The sequence below is a fragment of the Eubalaena glacialis genome, chromosome 19, assembly GCF_028564815.1.
Source record: "Eubalaena glacialis isolate mEubGla1 chromosome 19, mEubGla1.1.hap2.+ XY, whole genome shotgun sequence".
Taxonomy (NCBI): domain Eukaryota; kingdom Metazoa; phylum Chordata; class Mammalia; order Artiodactyla; family Balaenidae; genus Eubalaena; species Eubalaena glacialis.
This window is the reverse complement of record NC_083734.1, coordinates 12,635,066-12,648,410: the sequence shown is the minus strand read 5'-3', so window position 1 is coordinate 12,648,410 and position 13,345 is coordinate 12,635,066. Positions and strand designations below refer to the sequence as shown.

The 13,345-nt window shown below is 39.8% G+C and overlaps 1 protein-coding gene across 1 annotated transcript in view; it reads right to left on the bottom strand.

Moving 5' to 3' along the window:
* ANKFY1 (ankyrin repeat and FYVE domain containing 1) overlaps window positions 1–13,345 on the bottom strand; it is a 74,754-nt gene that overhangs the window by 24,180 nt on the left and 37,229 nt on the right. The window contains exons 7-11 of the mRNA XM_061174841.1: window positions 11,934–12,099; window positions 7,373–7,577; window positions 6,031–6,099; window positions 5,608–5,807; window positions 576–673 (exon numbers count right to left, since the gene is read on the bottom strand). Of these exons, the coding sequence (XP_061030824.1) occupies window positions 576–673; window positions 5,608–5,807; window positions 6,031–6,099; window positions 7,373–7,577; window positions 11,934–12,099 (738 nt within the window). The remainder of the gene's footprint in view (window positions 1–575; window positions 674–5,607; window positions 5,808–6,030; window positions 6,100–7,372; window positions 7,578–11,933; window positions 12,100–13,345) is intronic.

Sequence of the window (13,345 nt, the reverse complement as noted above, 5' to 3'; positions counted from 1 at the left end):
ATTTATCATTTATTTTTATCTTAACCACACCTTACGAAATCAATATTAACCCCACTTTACAGATGAGAACTGAAGCTCAGAAACGTTAAGCAACTTGCCTAAGACCACATACAGCAGGATGGGAAATGGGAAACCTGGTAAATCCAGAAATGTCCAACCCGAAAGGCCCCCCCTTTAACACTGCACCATCTGCCTTAGCTTGAGATACAGACTAAATAAACATTCACATAGGAAAACTTTAGCAAATGCAAAATGTTACAAAAAATTAAGATGCTAATATGGTAGGTTTTTGTGTCCATATTTGCTAATCTCTAGTAGACCATGAAGTCCACAGTGTATTGTTTAGGACCTGACATACCACAAATGCTTAAGAAGTGGTTGTTGAATGAATCGATCAACCAATATTTGAGGATAAAAGCATCTATTAGACTCTGGTTTTTTAACAATGTCCATGTATTTTTTTTTTTTTTTGACAAAAATTGAAGAGAATCTATTCTGTTTTTTCCTACCCATCCACCACTGCCATTTCTGCCACAGACCAAAGCCGCTTCACCTGGCTGTCCTGTCACACTTACCCACTTGTTTCTGTGGTTGACGTGGGCACCATTGGTTGCCAGGAAAAGAGCTGCTGCCTCATTTCCTGCTTCAGCTGCCCGCTGTAGTAAGCAATTTCCTAGGAGAAAATGGGTATATTCATTCTGCCATTTGCATAAAAATGAGGTCAAGTTCCACACTGCACCACACCCTGCCCTTCCCTACCACCTTTCACAACTTACAAGCCCACACCAGACGTAGGTGACATTTAAGTCTACACAGGCACCCTGTGTGTGAACACAGAGACTCAAATGAGCCTGTGTGGGGAGAAAACACTTGGTCTGGAAGTCAGAAGACATTCATTCCTCCCTGGATTTCCCACTAGCCACCTCCTAGGACCAGGGGGAAGCTATGTCTCCTTACCAGGGTTGGTTAGAACATAATTTCTCAACAGCAGTGCTACTGACATTTTGGGCCAGATAATTCTTTGCTGTGAGGAGTCTGACCTGTACACAGTGCGATATTTAGCAGTATCCCTGGTTTCTGCCCAATAGATGCCAGTAACACTCTCAACCTTATTTTTTTTTTTAATTAATTAATTTATTTATTTATTTTTGGCTGCGTTGGGTCTTCGTCGCTGCGCACGGGCTTTCTCTAGTTGTGGCGAGCGGGGGCTACTCTTCGTTGCGGTGCACGGGCTTCTCATTGCGGTGGCTTCTCTTGTTGCGGAGCATGGGCTCTAGGCACGTGGGATTCAGTAGTTGCAGCACTTGGGCTCAGTAGTTGTGGCACATGGGCTTAGTTGCTCTGCGGCATGTGGGATCTTCCCAGACCAGGGCTCGAACCTGTGTCCCCTGCATTGGCAAGTGGAATCTTAACCACTGCACCACGACCCTCAACCTTATTGTGACAATCAAGACTGTCTACATATGTTACCAAACGTCCCTTGGGGGGTGAGGCTTGGGAAGTCATCTCTGAGAACCTCTGGGGTAGATGACCATTTTGAAGACACTGTGAGCTGAAGTTCTAGCAGAAAATGCTCCTTAAATACTTTAGTTTTACTCCTATGGCCTTAAATATGTTTGTTCTTGGCTTTGAAATGTTTTACTTCGCACTATCACTCTTCTAAATAAAAATCTTAGGAAAAAACAATAGGAAAAACTCTCTTTGACATAAACCACAGCAAGATCTTTTTTGACCCACCTCCTAGAGTAATGAAAATAAAAACAAAAATAAACAAATGGGACCTAATTAAACTTAAAAGCTTTTGCACAACCAGACGAAAATACAACCCTCAGAATGGGAGAAAATATTTGCAAACAAAGCAACGGACAAAGGATTAATCTCCGAAATATACAAACAGCTCATGGAGTTCAATATCAAAAAAACAAACAACCCAATTAAAATGAGCGGAAGACCTAAATAGACATTTCACCAAAGAAGACATACAGATGGCCAAGAGGCACATGAAATGATGCTCAACATCACTAATTATTAGAGAAATGCAAATCAAAACTACAATGAAGTATCACCTCACACCTAACAGAATGGCCATCATCAAAAAATCTACAAACAATAAATGCTGGAGAGGGTGTGGAGAAAAGGGAACCCTTTTGCACTGTTGGTGGGAATGTAAACTGACAGCCACTGTGGAGAACAGTATGGAGGTTCCTTAAAAAACTAAAAATAGAACTACCATATAACCCAGCAATCCCACTACTGGGCATATACCCTGAGAAAAACCATAATTCAAAAGGACACATGTATCCCAATGTTCATTGCAGCACTATTTACAGTAGCCAGGACATGGAAACAACCTAAATGTCCAACAACAGATGAATGGATAAAGAAGATGTGGTACATATATAAAATGGAATATTACTTGGCCATAAAAAGGAATGATATTGGGTCATTTGTAGAGATGTGGATGGACCTAGAGTCTGTCATACAGACTGAAGTAAGCCAGAAAGAGAAAAACAAACATCGTATATTAACACATATATGTGGAATCTAGCAAAATGGTACAGATGAACCTATCTGCAGGGCAGGAATAGAGACGAAGACGTAGAGAATGGACATGTGGACACAAAGTGGGAAGGGGAGGGTGGGACGAATTGGGAGATTAGGATTGACACATATACACTACGATGCATAAAACAGATAGCTAGCGGGAACATGCTATAAAGCACAGGAAGCTCCGCTCGGTGCTCTGTGACGACCTAGATGGGTGGGATGGGGGTGGGGGTGGGAGGGAGGTCCAAGAGGGAGGGGATATAGGTGTACATAGAGCTGATTCACTTCACTGTACAGCAGAAACTAACAACATTGTAAAGCAATTACACGCAATAAAAAAAAATTTTTTTTTTCTTCTTTTCCTCTTGAAATGGTTTTAGTCCCAGAACAGTGTTTTCTCTATTAAAATCCAGTTCCTTTTTGGATAAACACAAGTCTCACGTTCTACAGCTATGCTATTTGAAAACTCAAAATAAATTAAATACCAGGACTAAAACCAAGGAAAAGCAACGGGACAAAGTACTGCTTTGTTTCCACGCCATTTTTATCTTTTCCCTCAGAAAAAGTGATTCCACGCCTAGTTGAGAGTCTTTCTAATTGAGAGACTCCTAATAAGAGTCCCATTTTCACTTCTGTAGTCATGCCAATGTACACAATAACTAAATCATATACCTCCTTACAGAACAAAGATAACCTGCTACTGCTAAAACATTACTGATATGTCTATGAAAACTCAAAGTATATAAGGTAAAATTGACAGAACTAGCAAGAAAAATTGACAAATCCATAATCGCAGTGACCATTTCTAATATACCTCCCAGAAACTGACAGATCAAGGAGTCCAAAAGTTAGTAAGCTAATGAGTAAGATCTGAACAGCACAATGAACAAGCTTGATTTAATGGACGTAAACAGAGAATGCTACATGCATCCTACAATTAAAGAATGCAATTCTTTTCAAGTACATGTCAGACTTTCATAAAAACTGTATCTCTAAGAGTCTAACATTCAGGTCCGAAACACCAAAGAACCGATCTCTTATATGTCACACTCTTCTATAATGCAGCTAAATCAGAAATCAGTAGACGTATGGTCAATAACCAACATACATTTATAAATTAAAAGCAATTTAGTAACAATCTCATTTCCAGAGGATCTTTAGTCTAAAACACAGTCCTGCCTGTACTCCCTATCCTGTAGTACTGCTGCCTTTAGCTTTTATGTCACCCAAAGGGTGATTTCATTTGACCTTTATTTAAAGTTAATTATTAACTTCTTTTAGGGGAAGGGATATTTAATATCTATCTTTTTTTTTTTTTGGCCAATTCCCCTCATTAGTGGCATTTACCCATCCTTTATACACTGCTAGCACTCAATACTGAACCATATGGAATCCTGCCCCTTAAAATATCCCCATGTTTTATTTAGTCAGATCAAGGACATATTCACATTAAAACAGTGGTCCTCAAAGTGTGGTCTTTGGATTCGTAGGGGTTCCTCAGAGTCTTTCAGGGGGTCCAGGAGGTCAAAACTCTTTTCATAATAATAATACTTGATGTTATCTGCTTTTTCCCACTGTGCTGACATTTGCACTGACGGCACAAAAGCAATGGTGGATCAAACTGGGGAGCCTTAACACAAATCAAGGCAGGGGCCCCAAAATGTACTGGTGGTAGTCACTGTACTCCTCACGGCCATGCACTCGGTCCAAAAAATAACCAGTTTCACTGACGGTGGCCCTTGATAAAGCAGTAGAAATTACTAACTTTAATAAACCTCAACACTGAGTACATGTCTTTAAAATTCTGTGTGACAAAATAAGAAGTACGCATAAAGTATATAAAGTATGTTACATCTGTTGTGTAACAAATTACACAAGTTGTCTCAAAGGAAAGCACCTGTGCCATTGTTTCACTGCAAGCTGAACTAACAGTTTTTTCATGGAACACCATTTTTACTTGAAAGAATGACTGATTAACAACACCATTTTTACTTGAAAGAATGACTGATTAACAAACTATGGTTATTCAAACCTGAGTATTTGACAGACAATTTCTTAAAAAGTAAGCCTGTCTCTGTAAGAAAAACAACTGGCAATATTTCCACCAAATGATAAAATTTGATCTTGCAGGTGAAATATTAGAATTTTGGAAAACTTTTGTCTGCAACTGTAAGTTTAACAGCTTCTCAATACTGAAAGACTTTTCCAATGAGATCAGTGGTGATATTAATAAATGTGATTCTAAAATAAATGAACATTTTGAAGATCTGCATAACTCAGTGAAACAAGATTTTCCAAATGACTAAGGCATGATGTTACAAAATCACACATGAAGAAATCCATTCAAAGCACACACAGACCATGGATTTTATATAACAGAGTACAAAAAGTTCATTGATATAGTTTCAGATTCCATATTGCAACTAACCTTAAAAAAATTATCCCCTGATAAATTCTGCTCGCTGTAGTATCAAAGAAATATATCCACAATTATCTGAAAAGGCTCTGAAAATATGCCTCGTTTTCCAACTACATCACTGTGTGAGGGTATTTTCTTTAACCAAAACAACATATCTCAAAAGATTGAATACAGATGCAGATACTAGAAACCAGTCACTCTTCCAACTAAATTTTGTTCTGAAAGTTATTCTTCATAAAAAATGTTATATGTCAACATAAAATGGTTTGTTGTTATTATTAATTAATACATCTTTTAAAAATTTCTCAGTTTTAATTTCTAATATGGTAAATACCAAAGATATCCACTTAAACAAAAGCTCTTTGGGATATAATTTTTAAGAGGGTGAAAAGAGTTGAGTCCAGAAAGACTGAAATTCACTGCATTAAATAAATAGAAGTGTTTCAGCTTAACGGACTTATCAAGTCTGGCTAGATTTTTGCAAGCACAAGATCCGGCTTTTTACTATGGTTAAAATTACGTACAAAATAATTCTCGTAATAGCATGCCGTTCAGTTTTTAAATTTTTGGTAAAAACACTGACACAATATTTCATGGGGTCTCCAGACTTGAGCATCAGCTCTTAGGGGTCTGTGTTTTACCTGTTATTGTATCAGGTGCATTGGTGTTGCTGCCACGCTGAATGAGTCTGGCTGCAAAGCTATTTTCATCAAATGAAGTCCCATTGACCACAGGGAGGTCTTCAAAGGGATTTACGGACTGGTCGGAAGACACAGTGATGTACTGCACGGCAAGCCACAGAGCTGTGCTGCCCTCATGGTCTTTCAGCTCTAAATCTAATCTGGAATGAGGAAGCAACGTGAATAGCAAGTATAATCGTCTTCTGACACTCTGTACTGTCAACAGCCTCATTCTTTCTCTTTGTACTTTATGAATGACAATTTTTTATTTTACTTTTACTTACTAAAATGGATAATGCTAAAAGACATTTTAAGAGAATTATTTTTCACTCACAATCCCACCCTCACAACTGCTTTTTCATTTCTCCATGTCTCCCTACGTACTGTTTACACTGCAGTAACTGGTTGAACACGTATTCATTCCTGGCCATGATGGACAAGTGTAAGGGAGACCTACAGGACGAAGAAGAAGAGGTGTCAATTCAGGACGGGCCCAGTTCAGGACCACTCACAGCAGGAGGCAACTAGAATCCACAAGAAATTCCCCATTTCTGCCACAGTTTCTTTTTCTATCCTGACAAACAGTCTTCCAAAACCATGACCAAGTATCAAAGGATGAAAATGGATCTGATTATATGTTACAATTTATTCAGTAGCCAAAAGAACAAGAATCAATAAAAGGAAGAGATATAAAATACTCTTCAATTAAATACTGACCCTCATTGAATGTATATGTACTCACGTTTTTAAAACAAATAAAACAGTAGTTTCTGCCATAGGTATGCCATCTTTCCCCTACCTATCCTCCACTATTCTGAAAAGAAATTTTCTTCTTCCCATAATTCTCTGTTATACTCAAACACACTATGAGTGGCAACGGTAGGAATTGATTAACCACTCTTCACTGCTTTTATTTAGCCCTCATGTGCCCTGAGGACGACGGCCACCACAAAGCACAGGGACTCCCAGGCTGGTATCTATCTCAGAGGTACAGAATGCCAGAATTTATTACACTTGGGGGGAAAAAATTAAGGAATCACCAGAAGAAAAAAAAGAATGCAATTATTTTGGGAAATAAGGTAATTATGACATTACACTGAGTTCATGGAGATCCGCCTTATTTAAGTACCTTACCCATCACACAAATCTAGTTTCCTATTCTGATGACCTCACAGTTATTTTTTGAGAGGGTTTTTTAAAGGTACAAAATACTGAGCTGCTATGATAAGAAGTGGGTCCCCCTAGTGTTGGTGATTCAGGTGGCTTAACTCCCTTCAATGCCTCACACACTGCTGTCCCAGAGACAGCCCGTTCTCAGATTCTAAACCACAAGGAATCCTCAACCAAATATTTCTGGGAAGGGGCAAAAGGAACATGACAACTACTATCAGTATGCTGTGGAAGAAGATGGCAAGCTGTGAGGACAGAGCTGTCTAAAGCGGAGGTATTTACAAGAAGGTGGAAATGGAGTTTTGTGGAGATGACAGAAACTGCTTAAAGATCCAAGGACCTCAGTTACCCAGGATGGAAATTGTTTCCCCAAATGCCTCTGGCCTTAGTCGTCTCTCTCATTTGCAAAATGAATCAATGTTTGTAACTTCCATAGAATTCAGAGTGAATAATGCTGAACTAAAAAACATGACGTCCCCGCCTGCCAGTTATGTGCCACCATAAAATGACATTCTGGGAACTGTGCTCAGAGCAGGCGATCTGCTCCCCGACTCACCTGCCCTTGCTGTCCTGCATGTTGGGGTTGGCGCCAGCCTGCAGGAGGGCCTCTGCAATCTGTGCCATCTCGGACATCACATCTGCTGAGTGTTTTTTTGAACTGTACGATGCTACAAGGTGCAACGGTGTCTCCTGGGCACCCAACGTAGCAGCATTGACAAGGGCCCCGTTCTTAATGAGGAAAGTGGCAGCAAAGAGATCTCCTTGAAAAGAAACAACAGAAGAAATGGTCACATATGACAACACCCAGGGCAAGCTTTTCTGACCAACACTTCCTCAAAAAGGTACCAGTCAGTAACCGTAGACAAAGAAGATCTCATCATTGAGATCACGGACTTACATACTTAAATTCAACTTCTGATTACCTGTTGTCATCTGTCCTGACCCCTCGCTTCAATATCACTTCACAATTTTAAGTATACCAGGCTTCTATCCTTCATAGGTCATTAACTCTCATAAAGGGTTCCGAGATTCCTCCACAACACAATTTATCTCCCTCTCTCATTCTTGACCACAGTCTGTACCTAAGCAATACTTACCTCTAACCTGCTATACTTGCAGTGGCTCTTACAAAGGCACTTATGAGAAGTTTTCCTGTATATCTTGCAATATCGTTTCATCTTCTTCAACTATACTTCTGCTGTCTGAACATCGAGAACGGGGCTTAGGATTTCAGGAGTGGCAAAGCTCTCAAGTCTGTTAGCTGTATTCCTGTATTATTCATCTGAATAATATGAGTTTCATCTAGTCTTCAGTAGACATGGAATTTCAAAATCAACTGGTTTTCAATATTTCCCATCCGCTCTATTCTTTCTTCCAAGGGACCATCTTGCTGGAGAGTGTGAGCTCTGGCACTGAGGTGGCTAGGCCACCACAGGCCCCTCATATCCTGATTGGTCCATGTCTGATTTATTTTTGTATCTACCACTGTCTTATACAAAACAGGCACCAGGGAAATGTTTGGGAAGAAAATGGATTGACTGGTTGAAGTTATAAGGTTCCACTTTAACAGACTGGCTCTAATTCCAATCAATTATGATTTTGGGTAACTTAAGAGTTCTCTAACCAGACCCTTCTGAAATCTTTTCATTCTCCTGTCCCTGATTTTTTTCTTGGGGGGTAGGGGAAGATACAATCTTTACCAGCATCATGTGCAAAGGACCAAAGCTTAGATTTCTTTACAAAAAGATGTCGGTAGAGCTCTGAAAGCAGCAGGTAACATGCATATCAGGGATTAGCCTGGGTCAGGCCTTTGCTGTCCATATGTACATAGACATACTAGGGTTCTCAGTAGGGCCCTAATGTGTAATATGAACAAACCCCACAGAGATTCAGTCTAGGAGAGAATATGTAAAAACAATACATTAGCAATAGAATAAAATATCCTAGAGAAAGCCATTTACATTCTGGAAGTGGAAAGAAAATTTAGAATTATGAGGACAGAGAGCCTTAAAATGACAAATCTGATAAATAATGTACTGGGGGAGAGGTGAAGTGTGGTTTCATTATCTTTAAGCTTGGCATATATTCCAAACTAAGTAGTAAACAGATAGTAAAGCTAAAATATGTCAGTGAAAAACTTATAATACACTATACACACAGAAGATAAACTGGGCAATACTGCACACAGAAATAAGGGTACAGATCAATGGTTGGATTCAGATGGATGGCATAATAAAAAAACTTTTTACATCTTAAGCCCTCTTAAAAAGGATCATAGCTTTTAGATTAGATTTACTTTATTCATAAGAGCCGAAGTTTTGTTTTTTTTTTAACTTACACATATATACATACATACAATATACGCACCCTACACAAAAAGTTATTTAGGAATTATTGGCAACTGAAAATTGATGATGTTTTACATTAACAGAAAGTCAGCCCATGGATCTACAACCTAGAGGAAATAGACAACTGACATCAAAAAAGCAGAACAAAGGGAGGGAACAGAAAATGCCGAAAACACCATTTATAAAGTGTCTGTCAATAAGAAAACTTCTAATACATTTTAGAACGATTTCCATCAAAAACCGTTAAAACAAAAACTGTTTGGTGCTTAACAGTTCCAATTACTTCATCACTTCACTCCCTGAAACTGCCAAGTAAATGTATAATGACTTGTCCACATAAAAATATTCCTAACAATGTAGTTAATGTTTAAAAAAAATCCACACACAATTTTTCTTTCAACAAAGCTCCCTGACCGAAGTTTCATTCAGGGACCAGGCAGTAACTTTCATTATTTAATTAACAAAAGCTGTATCTCATGCTGCTCCAGTTGGTGGCATCATCTGCAAACCTCCTACAAACAATTAAATAGGAGCATGCTGCTTAAGAGACCCACTGATTGATGTTGATCATCAAGGAAAATAAGCACAAGAAGATTGTTTTAAAAAGCAAGGATTCATCTTCTTGCCCAGATCCAGCTAATCAGAGGAGATGGACTCCTGTGGACTCACTCACAGACGCACTCTCGATACAAACTGATGGGTACACTTGGTTATTAGGATGATTAGTGACTCTTCTGGTTAGAGATTCTAATGTGTGTCCACAACCAGACCTAAACCTCATATACTAAGGATCTTCACTCATATTACAATGAACTTAAAGTAAGGTTAACAGTTAAATTTTAGGTATATTACTCAATTTAATCATTTGGGCAGGTCAACAGACTGACAGCTCAAGGTGAAGAAGGAAAGGTGAAAAAAATTCCTACAGAAATTGAAGCTGGTCATGGCACTGCAACACAGGGGCAAGGTAAGAGCTGCAGGCTGACCCTGCCACATGGTAGTCACTGGGCTAGGTGTGCTACTAACCTGTCTCTCAGTCTCCCAACAACCAGTAAAGCAGAAATGATTCCCACCTTACAGGTGAGGAAAAGGAGACTCAAGAATGGTTATGTGACTTGTCCAAGGCCACAGAGTAAGTGGATGAGCCAGGATTCCCATCTTGGTACATCCAGGCTCCAATGCCAATACTCCGTGCTCCACACCAGGCCACACTGCCACGTTCAACAATCAAGTTTACCATGCCCACACTGCAGCCCACATGCTTGCAAACAACTAATAAATTCAGAGCAGAAGATTAAATCATCTGCAAATAAGCACCAAAAATGCACCACCAATTCTTGGCAATTCTTGTAACTAAGCAATCATCAAAATATTTAATAACTCATCAAAGATGTTTTTTCATCCTACATAAGAATTTAAGTCCTTAAGAGGAAAGAGACATAATTCTGAGATTGTTTTTTTAGTAACAAGTTTACTTGTTTCCAAAATAAACATTTCAGACACTAAACAGTACGGGAAAGAATAGCTCCTGATGTGGTGGAAACTTTCCCCACTGAACACACACCCAGTGCTCAGCATCCAATGGCTTTGCACAGTGTGGAGTGGTGCTTGGGAAAAATGCATCTGCTCTCGACACTGACATACTCTAAGGATTTCCTTCCCCATGATGAACAAAATTTTCCTCTCCATCAGCCAGCATGCTTAACACACTAACACATGACTTAGAGGGATATTTATATTAAAACCTATGCCCAAAAAGGGCAAAGCCACAGCTGCAACAGGACCTTATTTGAAGTAACTACATTCCACCAACTAGGAGCAGCTTGTGAATGGTAAACGTGTAGCAGAGATAATAACGGTATAATAGTGCACAACTGGAAGGTTAAACATACATGATTAAGATATGGGGAAACCATTACACGTACTCTGTTTTTGATGTCCACATGTAAACAAAAAAGTGGCCACAGCCAAGTACTTCAATCAAGTCATCTATCCCTCTACAAAATGAAGGCTTTGAGACATTTGAAAGGTTTCATTCCATACTGGAACTCTACCCCTATATAGCTTCTCACTCTGTCAAAAAAATGACTACTGCAAAGTAGAGTCAGGCAGGATCCATTTGGGACTTAAGAATCACTAAGGCCATGGGAAAAACAAAAGACTAGTACTTGTTTCCCTTTAATTCAATAAGGTGAAAATGCTTTGATCGTAATTCTATCACTTACATAGCTTCCCACTACTAATGACAATGTACTCAACACAGCTACAATTCCAAATAAATTCCCAAGAACAAAATGGAACTTCATCACTTTGTCATGATCTATGACAAGTCTATTCTGTAAAAGTGAAAACTCTGAATCCAAGAATATGTTTAAATATTCATGTTCTTGATACTTTCCCTCTCTTACAGCAACTGATACAAGTAAAGTCTTCCTAGCACAATTTCTGGAGAAAGTGATGTACTGAATAAGCAAATAACACATCAATTGCTTACAAGTAAAAGGTACTTTTTCTATAAGTACCATCTTTCTAGCCTTCTTCTGGGGGTCCTGCTGACACTCTGAAGAGCCTAACCAACAAGGCATGAGGCAATAGCTCTTCCATCTCTCTTCTGACCCACTGATCACAAATTCTAAATCATATAGCCTGCAAGTACAGACTCAAGAAGCCTTTGAGAATCTGTGGAACAGGGTCAGAGAGTCTTCAAAAGTTACCTGGATAAAAGTAAAATTGCCCACCGCGAAAAATATAAAATACGCTTCTTCCTACCTCTTTGGATGCCTTTATGTAACAAGCTCCAGCCATTCTTGCCCACCATGTCCACGTCAGCTTTGTGACTAACCAGAGTGGTGGCGATACTCTCTAGTCGTCGTGAAAGGGCTAGATCTAAAGCAAGATCTCCGTTATGATCCAACTCATTCAGCTTCCCAGGGAGCTGTGCAGAGAAATTTGTAAATCAGCACCCATCCAGTAGAGAATACAACTGAATCTCTCACACCTTGACTCTTAAAAATCATCTCACACAAATGTCAAATTTTAGTCCTATAACTTACTATAGCTTACTCTCCAAATTCAACTGAATTCACAAACTTCTCTCAGGCCTCCTCAGGGCTCATGCCTTTCAGGCAGCCCAGGACTAACGGGGATCACAGAGCAGGTGCAAACACCATGGAAGACAGTACAAGGGGGAAATGCAGACAATGCTGTAGGAACACAAGTGTCAGGACAGAGGTTCAGAGAGCCTGATGGGAAACAGCTCACATTTTCACAAAAGACTGTGGCTTAACTATCTAATTGCTCCTAGCAGTTTAATGCCTCCCCCACACCCTGGACACCCAGGATAAAACACACGACACAGCCATCTGTCAAGAGCAGCTACATTTCTTCTAAGGTGGTGCGGTAAGCAGAAGAACAGCCCCCAAAGATGTCCACGTCCTAATCCCCCGAACCTGTGACTATGTCATCTCACACAATGAAAGGCACTTGGCAGAGTGATTACGGTTAAGGACCCTGAGATGGGGAGAGTGTCCCTGGACTATCCAGGAGGGCCCAATCTATCTAATCCCATGAGTCCTTAAAAGTGAAAGAGGGAAGCAGAAGAGTAGGTCAGACAGTTGTGACACGAGAAAGACCTGATTTGCCACTATTGGCTTTGAAGACAGAGGAAGGGGGCCACGGGCTAAGGAAATGTGGTGGCCTCTAGAAGCTGAGAATGGCCCTGACTCAGCTGACAGCCAGAAGAAAATGGGGATGTTGGTCCTATAATCACAAGGAACTGAATTCTGCTAACAACCCAAACAAGGAGGCTTCCCTAGAGCCTCCGGAAAGGAACACAGTCTGCCAACACCTTGACTTCTAGATGGGTGATGCCTGTACTGGACTTCCAAACTACAAAACTATAAGATAATAAATTTGTGTTGTTTTAAGCCACTAGGTTTGTGGTAATTTCTTACAGTAGCAAAAGAAAAACTAAAGCAGATTTTGGTACCTGGAAGTTAAGTACTGCTGTAACAACTATCTAAAAATGTGGACGTGTCTTTGGAAGTGGGCAATGGGCAGAGGCTGGAAGAATACTGAGAAGCATGAGAGGAAAAGCTCAGACTGCCTCGAACAAACTACTAGTAGAAATATGCACATTAAAGACTGTGCCAGCAATGGCTCAGAGAAAGTGAGGAGCGTTG